The sequence below is a fragment of the Camelus ferus genome, chromosome 20 (assembly GCF_009834535.1).
Source record: "Camelus ferus isolate YT-003-E chromosome 20, BCGSAC_Cfer_1.0, whole genome shotgun sequence".
NCBI lineage: Eukaryota > Metazoa > Chordata > Mammalia > Artiodactyla > Camelidae > Camelus > Camelus ferus.
Window position 1 is genome coordinate 19,259,393 of NC_045715.1, and position 17,340 is coordinate 19,276,732.

General features: G+C 41.7%; 2 protein-coding genes across 13 annotated transcripts in view; one reads left to right on the forward strand and one right to left on the reverse strand.

Annotated features, from left to right (window-relative positions):
* Positions 1-306: 306 nt before the first annotated feature.
* ZNF311 (zinc finger protein 311) lies at positions 307-10,390 on the reverse strand. The gene is made up of 7 exons (XM_032462621.1): positions 10,329-10,390; positions 8,781-9,071; positions 8,365-8,422; positions 6,634-6,725; positions 6,165-6,291; positions 5,441-5,545; positions 307-2,924 (listed from the first exon to the last, which is right to left on the reverse strand). The coding sequence occupies exons 2-7, from the start codon at positions 8,787-8,789 to the stop codon at positions 1,336-1,338; spliced, it is 1,980 nt and encodes a 659-aa protein (XP_032318512.1). The 5' UTR covers positions 8,790-9,071; positions 10,329-10,390; the 3' UTR covers positions 307-1,335.
* A 5,056-nt stretch (positions 10,391-15,446) lies between these two features.
* LOC106730566 (olfactory receptor 10C1-like) overlaps positions 15,447-17,340 on the forward strand; it is a 217,373-nt gene continuing 215,479 nt past the window's right edge. For 3 of the 12 annotated variants that reach the window (XR_004313500.1, XR_004313497.1, XR_004313501.1), the window contains exons 1-3: positions 15,452-15,572; positions 16,155-16,443; positions 16,902-16,951. The gene's annotated coding sequence lies outside the window, so the exon portion shown is untranslated. Of the gene's footprint in view, positions 15,573-16,154; positions 16,444-16,901; positions 16,952-17,340 lie in introns of all 12 variants that reach the window. The other 9 variants (XR_004313499.1, XR_004313495.1, XR_004313498.1 and 6 more) reach the window with 4 other exon arrangements.

Below are 17,340 nucleotides of genomic sequence, written 5' to 3' on the forward strand. Positions count from 1 at the left end.
AAGTTTCAAAAGCAGGTGTCAGAATCACTTTGCTGTACACCTGAAACTAACACAATATTGTGAATCAACTGTACCTCAATTAAATTAAAAAAAAAAAAAAGCAGGTGTCAGGTTCATAGTAGTATTTTAGGGAGACAATGGTCATGTTGAAGATGGACTGGTGAGGATGAAATCCAGAAGTATTCCATTTGGGCCCAATACAGAGTTTCTCAACTTTCACAACAAAATGTCAGGCTTGCTACCCCCTCCAGTTAACTGGTGTCTGAAGAATATGACTCTTCAATCAATAACAAAAAACATCAACACTCCAGGATTATTCAGAATTTAATTTGGAATTGAAACCTTGCCAGATTCTCTTAAAAGACTGACTGACGAAGTGACATGAAAGGATACATTATAGGGTTCTCAAAATGGGCTAAGGACTTTGAGTCCAAAATCCAAATGCACATCATAGCCTGTGGGTAAAATAAACACCTGGAAAATGCATACACATTTTTCAAAAGCATACACTATGCTGTTGCAATCAACAAGACCTCAGATTTTTCTAGGAATGTTACCGACTAAAGTTCTTGGCCTCCTTAATCAACAGAAATTGATGAGGCCGGACAAGAAATTCTGCACTGTGACAAAAGGGAGCGAAAACAAGTTACAGGTTCCCTTGTTCCCTCCCTAGGGCGGAGTGGGGGTGGTGCGAGCTGGTCCCTTAGATGGGGTGAGGGCAGGGGCGGGTCTAAGGGTCGGGCTGGAGGGGTGGCTTAGGTGGTCCGCCCACCACCTCGTGGCGCTGTGTGCAGCAATCATGAGCGGTACCCAGCTTTTGCTCTCTGTACCCTGCTTTTGCTCCCAGCACCTCAGAAGTGGCAGTTAGGTTTTTGGGTTTTTTTTAGTATCTTGTTGTTCATAACTCACTCCAACAGCGCATGCACACAGTTAGTTTTAGTCCCTTATAGTTTAGTCCCTTATAGTTCAGTCCCATGCAAGCATTGCAGCCCAGGGTCCCAGGTCCCAGCACATGACATTTTGCCATCAAGCATTAAAGTACAACTACTTGTAGTGTGTGTGTGCGTGGAGGACGGGGTGTCTGTGAAATTTGTTGATCATCAAATAAGGGGCCCTGATACTCAAAAAAGGCTGGAAAAGTGCTGCCAATTCTCCAGACATATCCTAAGCTGTCCTTAAGTCATATTATGTCATCTGAAAACCACATATCCAGAGTTTGGGGATCTCACAGTTAGGGGGTCAGGGAACCAGGAAGAACCAACAAAGGAGACAGGAGGGGCCAGTCCAGGAAGTAGAAAAAGAAATGAGAAAGTGTAAACACCAGAACTGATACTCTCAGGTGTTGGTGGTCAAAATACTGACTAATGAAAAGGTCTGAGAAACAGTTACTGGAGAGAGAGTTTTCCCACTCTCATCAAATTTGTTCGGTCTCCACATTCCATGTTTTCTTTTCTTATGTCCAGTAAGGTCTGAGCTCACTCTGAAAGCTTTCCCACACTCCTCACATTCATAAGGCTTCTCCCCAGTATGAAGTCGCTGGTGTCCAATCAGCGCCGCGCACTGGCGGAAGGCCGTGCCGCACTCGCCGCACTTATAGGGCTTCTCCCCAGTGTGGATCCTTCTGTGCTGCCTCAGGACCGAGCTATGATGAAAGGCCCTTCCACACACCTCACATTTGTAAGGCTTCTCTCCGCTGTGGATTCTTCGATGATTGGTCAAGTTGGATTTCCCACTGAAAGCTCTACCGCACTCTGAACATTTATAAGGCTTCTCTCCAGTGTGGATTCTTTGATGGATGGTGAGGCAGTGCCGATCGTGGAAAGTTTTGCCGCAGTCCTCACATCGATGGGGCTTCTCCCCGGTGTGTTCTCGCTCATGAGCTCGGCGTTTACACTTATGACGGAAGCCTTTCCCACACTCCTTACACCTGTAAGGCTTCTCTTCAGTGTGGATTCTTCTATGTGTGCTGAGCTCTGCCTTGCTGCTGAAGGCTTTTCCACACTGCAGGCACCCAGAGGGTTTCTCCTGACTGTGGATTCTTTTGTGTTTGCTGAGGTCTGAGCTCCGGCTGAAGGCCCTCCCACACTCACTGCACTCATAAGGGCGCTCCCCTGTGTGGATTCTGGTGTGTTTGATGAGGTCTGAGCTCCCGCTGAAGGCCTTCCCGCACTCCTCACACTCATACGGTTTCTCCCCAGTGTGGCTTCTGCCATGGATGGTAAGGGAATGCTTAAACTGAAAGGCCTTTCCGCAGTCACTGCATCTGTAAGGCTTCTTCCCGGTGTGGATGACCTGATGCATACGCAGACGGCTCCTGGTCTCGAAGGCCTTCCCGCAGTCACTGCACTGGTGAGGCCTCTCCCCACTGTGGGATTTTTTATGTCGGCAAAGAGCTGACCTACTATTGAAGGCCTTCCCACACTGGGTACAGTCAAAGGGTTTCTCCCCAGTGTGGATTATCCGGTGCATAGACAGCTGAGTTTTGGTCTTGAAGGCTTTCCCACACTCATTGCACACATAGGGTTTCTCGCCAGAGTGAATTCGCGCATGGAGAATTGGGTCCGAATGCCAGCTGAAGTCTGTGCCACATCGCACACATTCCTGGAGTTTCTGTTCTGTAAGAACTCTATGTGGAACACAATTTGAGTCTGAACTGAAGTTTTTTCTCAGTACCTTCTGGTTCTTTCCTTTCTTGAAGGTCACTTTCTCACAGCTTTCTTTCTCTTCTCTCAGTTTCTCCCTCATTGGCATTTCCCGTTGACTCCCTAATTTGACATCTTGTACACCATCTTCTCTGGCCTCTGGATCCTGGGACACAACTTTTAGGAGACTTTTCAGTTTCACCCAACAGACTTCTCCATTTTCAAAAACCTCCTCTTGTTCCAAACCTGCCTTCTCCTCAGGCCATGTCCTGGCAGTAGATACTTAAACAAGAAAATAAAAATGTCAGATGTTCAGAGGAGAGGAAGTAAGTGAGATGGCAGAGGTGAAGCAACGGTACACTGCTGGAAGAGTAAATGACTTTCTCAGGCTTGAAAAATTGCCAGTATTATGGCAAACGTCAAGACAGGCTGAAATACTGCAAATTACTAAGATATTTCAAACTCAGTAAACTTAAAAAAAAAATCCTGACAATCTACTCGTCCCCAGCATCTCCTAGTGAATGATGACCTCATACACCGAGTCATCTAAGGCAGGAAACTGGAAATCATCTTCAGCTCCTCATCATATTTACAAGTCCTACCTGTGAAGTGAGCTGCAGAGGGAGTGCTGAAGTGCCAGTGCGTTTCCCTCTAGGGATGTGTCTGCTTTGCTCCGCAGAGGGTAACTGTGGTGTAACTCTGCCCATCTGGTAGGGTAGATTATATTTGGAAAACACTTGACCCAAACCAGGCTGGATTCTTTCCTCTTGAACTTTGGAATCATGATGGAAAAGGTGTAGCTCTGATGACAGCTAGAGATTTAGCTCTTAAATTTGAGAACCAGTGGCAGTGGGATGGTATATTGTGCAGTGGAGGGAATGTGCTGCCATTGGAACTGAGAAGTAGAGAAAGTCAATGTGACAAGCAAGAAGAACGAAGCAGACATACAGAGTAGCAGAGAAGACAGCTGGAGAGCAGGGCCTGATGGCATTCCAGTCCCTTCTTGAGCCTGATGTATGCCTGCCCTTCAGTTCCATGACACATCCTGAACATACATTCTTTTGCTTTTGCTTAAGATAGCTTGAGTTAATTTTTACTGTTGGCAGCCAAAGAGTCCAAATCAATCTTATTATCTCTTAACTTTACCCCTTCCTCTTCATTTCCACTGCCAGTGCATTCTCACTAGCTAAGTTCAATACCCACCGCACTAAATGTCCTTTAATCTGGGCTCCCTCTAATCCATCCACTACACTGTTTCCAGATTATTCTAAGAATCGAATCTAATCATGTCACTCTTTAGCTTAAAACACTTCAATGACACTCCGTAGTTAACCAGACAGGAGGTACAGTCAAGAGCTCACTGTCTGGGTTCAAATCTTAGATATGACTCCTGGGACGTGTGCAAACTTGGGAGGATGCTGTAACTTCTCTCTGTGCCTCTATCTATAAAATGGGATCTAGACTATTCATGATTATTAAATGAGTCAATGAATGCAAAGCACTTGCAATGCTGAAATAAGTACTTAATCAATCTTGGCTATTGCTATAAGGATAAAGTTCAAGGTCTGTAGTTTATCAAAAACCCACTCAGTCATGATCTTGCCCATCTACTGCTTCTGCACTTTCCCCTTGGCTACCCCAAGTCCTTTGCCCTGGTCATCCTGAACTATTCACAGTTTGCATTCTTTTACTCCTCAATACTTTTCTACATGTCATTCTCTCTGCTTAGAATGCCTCTCCCCTCCTTCAATTAAATGATCTCACTTATTCCACATAACTTAGTTCAGTTGTCATTCCCTCTGCAGTCCTTGGGTCCCCAGGTCAGATTTAGATGTTTCTCCTCTATGTTTGTATATATCTCAATAACGCTCCTCATACTGTACTATATAATTACGTATTTAGGTACTTACCTTCCTCACTTGAAAATGAACTTCTGGAAATCAGGGCCCATATCTTATCTGATCCTGTATCTCCAGAACCTTGTCTACTATCTGGTATACAATAGTTGTTCAATAAACGTTTGTTAGATGGAAGGAAGAGAGGAAGGAAGAGTAGGTACTGTGGATAGGGCAGTTGGAGAGGCTTGTAACAAAGGACCATTCTTTTCTGGAATGAAGAACTGGTAATATTTCACGACTGACTAGATCAGAAGGTCAGAGAATGGACAAAGTGAGAAAGAGGTAGAACTAGATATAGAAATAAGGAGACCTTAGTGAAGAGACAGCCTCATGGGGAGGGAGATGAATTTGACTTTAGATATGTTGCTTTCCAGATGACAGTGGGATATTCAAATAAAAACCAGGAGTCTGAAACATTAGACTGCTGCCCAGGAAAGAGGTCGAGGTGAGCATTACCAATGTGGCAGGCATCTGCATCAGAGCTAGAAGCTGAAGCCATGAGAGGAACTAACTTCGAAATAAGAGATAATAGAAAAGGCAAAGGTCGAAAGCCTGGGACTCCAAATGGGGGAAAGTCCTGGAGGAAACAAAACAAAACAAAACTAGAGGCAGAAGAGCAATGTTCTCTGAGCAGTGGAGTAAATGATACACAGAGGGGAGATGAATTTTCTGAGCCTGTTTTGAGGACCAAATTGCAAAAAGCCCATTAGATAGGTTACAAAGAACCAATTAGATAATGACAAAGTAACTGCCCAGAGAGTTTGTTCTTTTCTCTTCCTTAAGGCTTCCTAAATAGATTTCCTTCCAAGCCCTTGAGTATGGACGGCCCACCACTAAGAACATTCTATAACATTCTGTCACATGGAACACAGGAGGGGACTGAGCTTCTCTGTCACTCACCTGGAGAGGGGCAGCTCAGGAATTCCCCATCCTGTGGATCCAGAACCCAGGGCTCTGCCCCTTGCTCCAGACGGGAGATCAACGGAGGTTTAGGGAATGGAAATCCTGGTTGCAGAGAAGGAATAAGACAGTGTGTAGGGCAACATGGAACTGTCCCAACACTTACCTTGACCCCTCTGTTTGCAGATGGAAACATAGAAGAAATGTTCATTTGGGTAGAGAGAAGGGTTTATTCAGGGGTCTGGTAACATGTAAATGAACAGGTTTAGGCATTTTCTCAGAAAAGTCATACTCAGAAGGGCAAAGGAGATGCTGGGAAATAGTTGGTTGTATTTTCCCTGTTCTTTTTAGGGGAATGGGAGTCTGTGTAGGGAGGCGAATCTGTTTTTGGCTGCTACAGAGGGGTTCAGGACTAGAAGCTGAATATAGAGCATCCAATGGAAAATGAGGAGGTAAGAATCCAGGGAGAACAGAAGCTATGTGTCTCCTTTATACCGAGGTAGAGTTTCATTCCAAAGAATCAGAAAACAGCAACTAAGTTAGCCAGAAAATTATCTTGCTGTGTAACAGAGGCAACTCATAATGAATTTTCGGGGAAGAGCCTAATGATAAAGAATGAAGGCTCTGATTTTCAATATAAGACCCCATATACATCAACAAACAAAGTAATCAAAAGAAAAACGTAGGGAGACAGTACTAAGCGAAGTGCAGGGAAAGTCCTTACCAAGTGATACCACATTTCCGTAATTTTCCAACATCACATCTTTATAGAGGTGCCTTTGAGCGTGGGTCAGACACTGCCACTCCCCATTACTGAAGTTCACAGCTACATCCTCAAATGTCACTGACTCCTGAAACAACACATTCCTGCTGTCCTGGAGAAAAGCCCATAGTTCCCGCAGGAAACAGAGGCCAAAGAAAGGAATTTGTGGGGAGAAGGTTTACAGAAGTGAAACGCTGTTACTGTTTGGTGTATAATTTGGGGATGAGGTGAAATGGAGCACAGGCTTTCCATAGCAAAAGATAACAAAAGAGGAAACAATCTGCAAATGGTTTGTCATCCAAAAAAATGTCTCTTATGAGAGGGAGCACCTGGATTTGTGAGTTGCAATGCCAGGAAGTACAGTGAAAATAAGGCCACATTTGGAGGCAGTGATATACTCTCAGGAAGGAAGGAGGGGGCCTCAGCTCACTTGGGCCTGGCTCATCAGTGTGATATTTGCTCCCAGCAGGTTTCCTTGGCTTCCATCTTTGGCAAAGGCAGGATACTGAGGAGATGACAGAGCTGAGAGAAGAGAAATAAGCCAAGAGTCGGTTCAGCACAGTATTAATGAAACCTTCTGCTTTCACTCTCTCCTCCCCAAATGCAGAAGCTTCTGAAGCTCTAACCTAGGGGTCAAGTCTACTGTGTTACAGTATCCTCCTTCTCCATTGTTTCTTTAGACTCAGTTTCCAGTTTTGGGTATCAGGCCCTGGACAGTAGCCAAGCCAACTGTAAGTGCATTCTTCCTCTCTCTCACCTATTACATCTTTTTCTCTGGTCTCTCCTCAACCTAGAATACTTTATCCTCTCCCTAAAAGGCACAAATCACTGACTCCCAGTTTCTACAATAACCTGGCTTCCCGTATTTGAATTTTGAAGTCAAGCAGTGTACAGATATTATCTGGGATGAGATTAATTCATGTACATTATATATTAGGTAACTGTAAACGTTATGGTCATGAAAATCACCTGTGGGAAAAGAATTCAAGATACTTTGAGGAAAAGAGGACTGGGATACTCAGGTTAGATGTGAACCATAAAAGTGAATATATTTTTACATTAAAAAATGGAATAAAATGAACAACCATCCATCCAGAAACTATATCCATTATTTTCTACCTCTCCTAAATTTGTAATAAATATGTTCTATATTATTAATTTTCACTTATCACTTATACACCAGAAATTTCAGGGTTTCTCCTCTAGAAGTTCCAATAATACGCTTAGAAATACATTTTACTTTTTTTTCCCCCTTTGTCAGTAATAGATACTAAAAGCTTACTTCTCGGGTGCACAGGTGCATAGTCTTTTGTCCAAAAGTCTGTGCCTTTGAGGATCTGATTTCATGACCCTAAAATTGCTAAATACCATCTCCTGGTATTTAGCATCAGCCATTTCTATACAAATCTTATCCACTTTTCTCTTCATGTATGCCACCAAAGAGCATTTCTAAAGCCCAGCCTCATATTTCCCCATCTTTCTTTATTTTTCCTGTAGCTTCCCAACAAGACTTTTGCTTCTTCTTTTGCCATGGCTTTATCTTCTATTTCTCACATACCTATATTATAATTTAAAAATCCCAGGGTTAACATATGTACAGAAATAAAATTAAATACACTAAATTTTGCATGTTGGTAAAACTGTGATTGTGTAGGAGTTACTGAATTATATTACAAGTTTTATATGTGAAAATATTCATGTACACATATGTAAGCTAAGCTATTTATCATATATATCAAGTTGTATGTATAATAAGTGATTGATTACAGTCAATTTCCTTGATAAGTTGCTTTGTAAAATCTTTTCTTATGAATTTTTATTTTTTTCCAAATTTGGTTTAAGATGAGGGCAGAAACTGAATAATTTAGTTTCAATACTGATCCAAGCCTCATACAGAAATATTAGATTTTCTTTTTTTGGGGGGGGGTAGTAATTAAGTTTATTTACTTTTTTAATGGAGGTACTAGGGGATTGAACCCAGGACCTCATGAATGTTAGGCATGCACTTCATCACAGAGCTATATCTTCCCCTCCAGATTTTCTAAATAAATATTCATAATAAGCAGATATCCAGACCCCAGGAAGCATCTCCCACCTATTCTATGTCCATGCTCCATTTTTAGCTGCCATAATTCCTACCACAATACCCGGTGTGTCTTACCTCTTTCCTGCAGGAGTTTGGTATCAGGGATGCTTGGCCTCTCATCCGGTACTATGACCTATTGCAAGAATAGAATAAATTTGGGGAGATTAAGGAGGGGAGGAAAATACATGGGAAGCTGCAACCAACTACAAAGTTTTATTCATCGATATCAACTCCCAGAAATACCAAGAGGGAAGAGAAAATCAAGGACTCAGTTCCTGATGCACATTATGAAAAACAGAAATGGCATACAATTATTTTAAAACTTAAAAGCTTTAATGATCACCAGGCCATGCAGGAAAAATAGTATTTTGAAGGAGAAGACTTCCACAAGGTCAGTCCAGGCCCACGACACACCCACTGCTTTCCTCTTTTCCTGAACTCACTATTCCTTCTTCCACCTTGTGATCTATTGCAGATCCTCCTCTTCTTACCTGCTGCATCTTTGTACCTAGCTTTTCCAGTCTTCTAACACAGTCCTGGTTTCTTTTCTGCTGGTTGGATCCAGCTCCCAAAGTCAGTTCTGGCTTTGCCCAGACAACCAGTTTTGAAGTGGCTCCAGTTTCTGCTAGCCTCTTTTCAGGGAGACAAGCCTTGGTGGTGACAGCCCAAGGGCCCCTGCTGACCCACAGGCAGCAGCTTTTCCATTTGATGTGTCAAACACTGCCCTGGATTTGGGGTTCAACAGCAGTATGAAGCTAATGGTGATTTCACATCTTGTTTTTCTGCATATTCAACGAAAGGAAGAGAAGAGAGAGGAATGTGACCAAAGCAAAAAGAAGGAATCACTGAGAATCTGAGGTGTCTGTGGGAGATGACGGAGCACAGGAAGACAAATTGAAAATGATACTATATCCAGAAGACAACCTTCACTTTCACCATCCCGGTCCACATCACCATTGCCTGCCTTGCCCTCCACTATCGCAATAGCTGGCTAACTGGTCTCCCTGTTTCAATCCCTGCCTTCTGTCTGTCTCTTCTCAATACAACAGAGTGTGCCATTTAAAACTTAAGTTGGATTATTTCATCTCTCCCCTTAAAATCCTTCAATGGGTCCAGCTTACTTAAAAGAAACAGTAGCATACAAGGCTTTAAAGGATGTGCCCATTATATCTCTGTTGTTTATATTCAAGATAAAAGCTGAAGTCCTTAACAGTGGCATACAAGGTTACGGGATGTGCCATTACCTCTTGTACTATTCTCTTCCTCCCTCAACCCTCTTCAGTCAGACTTTTCTCTTCCATTTTTAGGCACATTTCCACCTTGGGGCCTTTGCACTGGCTGTTCCCTCCACCTCAAGCTATCTTCACAGTGAATAATCTTGCTTCTTTCAAGTATTTGCTTCCCAAGGAAACCTATTCTAAGTGCCCTATTTAAAATTACAGCCTACCCGCTCCTTCCAGTCCTGATATGCCTTACCTTACTTTATACTTCATCTATGTTTTTCTCATGTACAGCACTTTATCACTTTTCAACATGGTGCATAAGTTACATACTATCTACTGTTTATTGTAGGTCTCCTTTTCACTAAAATGTAGGCTCCTAGGCTTTTAAGGGCAGAGATTTTTGTCTATTTCATCCACTGCTGTATTCCCAAACGTCTAAAACTGCCTGCACCAGTAGGCGCTCAACTAGGATTTGGCTGAATGAATGAATGCACAAATGGATGCTGGGGAGGAAAATAAATAGGAAAAAAGGGTAAAAGGCGGCTAAGAGCAAGAAGAGCGGGAGGGAGTTAGGAGTATCGGAGGGAAAGCCCGGTCTGGGGTAGGAACCCGCGGTGGATGCCCCTTCCAGCCGACCCGGCTCCAAAGCCCCGCCCTCTCCCCGCCAGCAATCCGGGGCCCCAGGGAGCGGGTGTCTTTAAGTGAAGCCGGTGCCAGGTTCCTCCCGGGAACCTCCCTCGGCGGGTTCGGAGACCCCAGTGGCAACTTGGGAGCCCCTCGCCGAAGTCCCGTCCCACGCCGGCTGGAGGCACAGACCTTTCTGCCGCTATTCTTCCCTAGAAATGAGAAAATAAAGAAATCTAGACTGGCTCCACTTCCTGGTCCTTCAATAATCATTTCCGGTGACTTTCTAGGAAACCCTCAACTCGCTGGTCCAGGAGTTCCCTAGAAATTCTCGGCTTTCTTCTCCCTTCCTCCCGCTCACCGCTTTCAGGAGTTTCCGCGGGCGTACGAGCGGGCGGCAAGAGTCACGCTTACCGTACTGACCCGTTAATGCCGTGGAGGGATGTCTTGAATGGAACGGACAGAAATTCTGTGACATAACTATATGACAGTTACTTTTAAATATTAGCCAAGAAAGCAAAATAATTAGAGTGACCTTTTTTCAAAAAGTAAAAACTATGAAAAATTTAAGCCTACACAGAAGTTGAGAGACGAGTATAATAAACCCCTACATACTCGCCACTCAGACTTTACAACAAGTAAGTTTCTGGCACATTTGTTTCATCTCCCATTTTTCTTGCTGAAGTAACTTTGCAGCAAACCTCAAACATGTTATTTCAATTTTATGCTCTTCAGACTGCATCTCTTGAAATAAAACCACAATGCCATGATCTCATCTGACAAAATAATTACTGGGTATCATGTAATACTGAGTCCATGTTAAGCTTTCCCAAATATATTAAATCTGCTGCTTTTTTGAATCAAGATCTAAATTCTACATGCTTTATTTGGTTATTTCTCTTAGTTCTCTTTTAATTTAGATGGAGAATAGTTCCTCCCATCTTTCACTTTCCCCCATTGAACAAATGGGGTCATTTGTCCTGAATGTTCCACATGCTGGGTTTCTCTATTTGTGTCCTCATTTAATTTGTTTCTCTAGCCTTGCATTTGTTAACTAGATGTTAGTTCTAAAGATTTGATTAGAATTTGGTTAACCTTCATGGGTAAGCATTCTTATGCGGGGTCATGCACTTCTTTTTGCTTTGTATCAGGAGGCATATACTGTCTGATTATTTCACTCTTTGTGATGCTGAGATTGACCAATGAATTCGTCCCTTGATAGCTAGATCCCTCCGTGTAAAGTTCTTCAACAACCTTTAATCTGGTGGTTTCATCCACTGATGATCTTTGCCTGAATCAACCATTTCATTGCAAACCTGTGATTTTCTAATTCAATATTTTTTACTCCACATTTATGAGTTGGAATTCCTTTGTAAAGAAGGGTTTTATCTCTTTAACCTCTCAATTCAGGGCTATTTGGTTATCCTGAAATGTCAGTTCATATAGAAAAGGCAGAATAAACATTTACTTTTCAATTTAATTGCCAATATTAAGGGTAAATACTTGTGCCCTCCATGCTGTGACCACTGATGTGTTAGCCATTCTTCAAAATGGCCATCAATGAGCACTGCCTTCCAGTATTCATACCCTTGTCTGAGTAGGGATATGAACTCCCTCCCACATTGTACCAGGGGTGGTTTGTGTGACCAACCGAGTGTGGTAGAAATGATGTTAAGTAAATTCTAATATTAGGTTATAAAAGAAACTATGGCTTCCATCTTGTCTCTCGCTCTTGCTCTCGCTCTCGCTCTCAGATCACTCATTCTGGTGGATATCAGCACTGTTTTGTAAGGAAAAACCCAGGTGGCAAGGAACTACAGCCTCCTGCCAATAGCCATCTGAATGAGTTTACAAGTGGATCCATCAGCTCCCCGTCAAGCCTTCACAGGACTGAAGCCTGGGTTAACATCTTGGCTGCAACTTAAGGATAGATCCAGAACCAACCTCTAAGCTGCTCTGATTCCTGACCTGTAGAAACTATGTGAGATAATAAATATTGGATGATTGATTCTGAATTTTGGGGTAATGTGTTATGCACCAATTGGTAACTCATTTTTTCCCCCTCTTTTGAGCATCATTAACTCATGGATTTTTAAATAATATTCAAGGAATGTTAAATCAATTGCAGTCATTTTTTTTTTCCTTTTTGATGTTCAAATGGTTCTATCTTTGACCAGTGAGAGTCCCTTTATTTTGTCTCCTGTATCCTTTTCATCTAACTCTAAGTCTCTGATAGCTTTTTTGCTTTCTGGTAGGGTAAGATATTTCAGACTTATTTTGTGTATTTCCTGCTTCAGACCTGGAATCAGACATTTCTCCAAGGAGTCTTGGTTCCTTTCGGTGAGAAGAGTGATTGCATATCTTTGTGAAGGGTCCTAACTTCTTTTAAAACTTATCAAATTGAGATAAAACTAACTTAATTATGGGATTGAATTCAGTCTACACTTGCTACCTGTGTGCATGAGACCCTAAGCAAGGTATATATCATGTTCCAGTTTCCCCAACTGCAAAATGGGTTCAAGGTAAACACCTAATTTTCAGAGCTGTCATGAGGGTTAAATGAGATAATATATGGAAATCATTTAACTCATCACCGGGCATCAAATATCATGATTAGCGTAACAGAATTCCAGGTCTGAAAGATACCACAGTGATCACTAAGTACAACCCCTTCATTTCACACTTGAGGAAACTGAGACCCAAGAGATTTAAAATTTGCCTAAAACTACAAAGGAGGATAAACTTAGGAGGGAAACTAATGACTCCAAAGTCTTGGATCTCGTATCTGGGCTATTTTGATAAAAAACAGCCTTTCAGGCCAATCAAGTCTTCCATTATTCAAAAACAAAAGAGATTAGAAAGTACTTAGCACGCTAGTTATAACATGGTATTATGGAAAGTACAACAATCTTATGTTCCAAAGACCTGATTCCTGGGTCTGTCACTCACTAGCTTGATCTTTTGGGCAAGTCATTTAAGTCCTTTGCACCTCAATTGCTGCACTGTAAAATAGTAACAATAAATCCTCCACTCACAGCTCATTGTGAGGATAAAAATACAATATATTGTATATGAAAGTGCCTGGCTCATAATCATTGATAAATAATGATTATTATACAAAAAAATTCCTTTGATTCTTTAATTTAATAAAAATGTATCCTCCTCTAAAGGGAATTGGGTTTTGTTTAGACTGATCCCTAAGTCTCTAAATCTGAAATTGAGTTCAGTGAATACTGCACAAAGGCACTGAGCAAGGGGCTGCCGGAAGGATGCTATGCTTGGTCAGCATGGTCACCCACCCTCCAGGCTGAGTAGGTACAATCTTTCTTCCTGATATCAATCTACTTAGCAGTGCTAACATCCAGTTCACATAGACTCACAGGGCACATTTATGAGAGGCTTTGCTATAACCTTTGCTGATATGAAGATACTTTACTTCCACAGCAGACCCTTAGTGCTCCACTTTAATAGTCGGGTCCAACTGAGATAGAATTTATTTACATTATTCTTGGTTAACCCCAATCTCCTAAAATCACCTAAATAATCTCCTAAAATAATTAATGATGGAATTTTGCCAGAGATTCATGTCAAGCTTTCCAGTCTGTTGATTCCACTGTTCATCTTTTTCACTTTTTGAAAATTTGGATATTTGCCAGTCTTGGGCATGAGTCACACTCCTTAAAAATGGCCTTCAGGGGCCTTGAAGCCAATCTGCTTGACATTCAGGATCCTTCGAGTGATTTTACCTGGGTATGAAGACCTGCATTCATTTAAGGCCAGTAGTTATTCTTTTACTATCTCCCTGTATCTCCTGAAATTTAATTTCCTCATATTAATGTTTGTCCTACCATTCCCAATTTGAGGGTCATGATCCCTGACGGAGAAACAGAAGCCTGATTGGTGTTAAGTAATTCTATGGCCCCTCTACTGTCTGTTGAAATTACTAAGTTCATTTCCAGGGTCCTTTGGAAAAATAAAAAAGCAAATATTTCAGCATACAAAACAATAATCTAAGAAACACTCAATATCTATCTTAATGTATAAATATTCCAGATACAATTAAATTCCCTTGTTTACTCATTCCCAATTCCTCCCCTCTTCCTTCTCAGGTTAACTACTATTTTGATATTGATGTTATTATTCCCATACATGTTTATATACTTTTAGTATGTATGTGGGCAGCCACATTTTATAGTATAATTTACATGTTTTACATTTTGTACAAATATTTTCACTCTGTACATATTTAAGTTTGAAAGGCTTGATTTGATTTAGATTCAATATTTTTGGCAAGAATGCTTCAAAAGGCTTATTATGTACTATGTATGTACTCAACTTTATGGTTTTGAGATTTATCCTTAATGAAAAATGTATCCTTAGCTCATTCGTCTATCTGTCACAGGTATTTTTTATTTTCCTTCTAGCAATCTTGTTCATTGTTCTGATTATTTTTCCATTTTGACTCAAAACTTTAGCAAGTATTTTTTTGTCTTTGCTTTTATGGATATCATTTTGTTTATATTGTCTTTCTTTTTGAAATAATTTTCTTGGAGTTTCCCCTTCTAAAAAGATAACATCCTATACTTTTGTGCTAGCAAGTTCATATTCTAGTATAGGAAAGAATAATCTAAAAATATTTGCTATTTCCTCAAATTTTAAGTGTATCTTTTGTGCTTAACTTATATATGTTGAATATTTTCTGTTCAAGTTTCTGCTGCTAATCATTACACTGGAAATATAACACAATGAAAATATATTATAGAAAGATAACATATATTAGAAATATATTTTGGAAAATACAGCATACGTTACTTACAATGCATGTTTGTAGGGTTACAAATCCCCCAAATTATAAAATATTTAAATACATGTGACACATAGTTCTCCGTTAAATAAGGCTACTGATACGAGGCAAATACTGATACTAGTCAATGAGGCTTTGTGGCAGTTTTTTTTTCAGAATCATTTCAATTCATTCGTTTAACAAAAATTTCTTCAGCAACTGTTCTAAGGGCTTGGGATAGAAGAATGAACAGAACAATGAAAGATCCCTGCCTGGTGGAGCTTACATTCAATTCCAGTTAACTCGTGCTTCCATTTTTCTATCGTTGTTTTCCCACTTCATACGCTGAAGGAGAGAGAAGTCATATTCAAACTAATCTGTTCTCATCGTGGCAAAAGTCCCAAAGCAAGAAGTGATACGGACCCTCCGCCTTCTTGGGGTTTGCCGCGATGGACCAAAGAGAAGAGTCCTCCACCGGTCCTAGAGGGGCGAGCCGAGCGTTACCATAGAGATCACGGACTAGAAAGGCGCTTTTTAGCGTCTCTTCCGGGTTCAGCCCCTCTTCTCTGAGGCGCAAGCGGGTTTCTTCGACCTCACCTAGGGTGGCCTTTGGACTCTTTCGGCCCCACCACGGGGAAAGCAAGACCTGCAAGGTAGGCGGAGAAGCTGAGGTCGCTTGGCTGGTTTGTGAGGCCGTATGCGGGGTTCGGGCGGGCGGCGCCTGCGGCGGACGGTGGGAGGTAGGAGGGCCCGCCTGCTGAAGCGTGTTTTATCTTTACCTTCTGTGTTTCTCTCTCCTCCCCTTACTCCTTCCTTAAGCCGCCCTTCAGTATTACAGTTAACAGTTTTTATTTGGCAAATTGGGTCAGGCCTTGTCCTAAGTGCATTATATGAATTAACAATTCTGAAATGACCCAATGAGGGAGGTACTATCCCTACTCCAATTTTTAGATAGGCAACTTGAAGCCTAGAGAGGCTAAAAAACTTGCCCACAGCCCCATAGCTGGTAAGATGAGGATAGAAAACCGAAACGAGCTGGTACTCTTAACCCCGACACTACCCTCAGGATTTCTAAAACTCTGATGAGAGCTTTAACTTCCTTCCTCTTTGCCAGTTTCTTTCCCTGTCAGGCTCCTCAGTTCTTTTGTGATTTTTGTTGATGTAATACTGTTCCAATTCATGACTTTCTCTCTCTTTGTCCTTTTTTTCTCTTTCCCCCTGTCCTTTGCTTGCAGGCCAATAACCTGAAAGGCAGAGTGGAGCCTCTGAACTTCCCAGTCTCTAAAGCCACATTGCCAAGGGACAAAAAGTGCAGCTCCTGCCCCTTGGCTCAAAATGTCAGGCGCCAGGAGAAGGCGGTTATTTTGGATTGGTGTTCACAGGAATTTGGCTCCCTTGAGGAGGCCTGTCCTGAACAGCAGGCCCTTGACATCCTACCCGGAGAGAAACAGGATGGGTACATGCAGAGAGGAGGTTATAGAAATGATGGGAGGTAGAGAGCCAGATCTGGATGGAGAAAAACAGGTAAGAGGAGGCAGTGTCTCTACTGGCCAGGGGAGAGGAACATTGAAAAATGTGATTTTCTTAAGGGCTCAGGAAAATAGTGGCAAAGTTCCTCAACTGAGATTCTTTCTTAACCTTTTTGTTACTAACTGTATTGATGGTCTTTAAAATTGTGTGCTTTTGTGGGAAAGACTGTGTGAATCCTCTTTTTCTAAAATGGAATGAGAATTGGATTTTCTCTTTTTCTATAGTCCAGAGAGATGACTCTTTCATATTTTTACTGGGATTTTAATTTTCACATGTAAATAATACTTTTTTTCCTTTCCTTTTGATGGCATTCTTACATCTAGTTTCCATCCAGTGCCCAGGGAGGGCAGAGCTTGGCATGTGGGAAGGTTTTGGCATCAGTTTTTGATTCACCAGTTACTCAACATTGGCCCATAGTCTTCCAGCCTGAGAATGTCATTCCTTTTTCTTAGGTTCTGCAAAAGAAAGGAGGGGAGCTAGCAGTCATCCTTCTGCTCACGAGGTGTGTTCTGGTGAAAAGGAGCTAGAGCATGTCTTTGAAATGATGGTACCAAGAACTGATTTTTAGTTACACATACGACTATTAAAAAAATAGACCTTAGTGAACTTTGGGTTGTCCTATACCTGATATATCTATGTGAGGAGAGGCCAGCCCTCAGTTTAATAAGGCCAGCTTTCCTTGTCAGTCCCTTGTACACCAGGAGCAGATGCTAAACAATTCATTTATTTATTCATTCATTTAATTCATCCATTCATTCACACAACCTTTACTGAGTATATTTTAAGTGCCAGCTGATTATTTTGGGAGTAGAGATACAAATTTGAAGGACATTTGGCTCCTGCTCTCAAGGCACTTCAATCTGGTTGGGGAAAGAGACTAGGACATCTGTG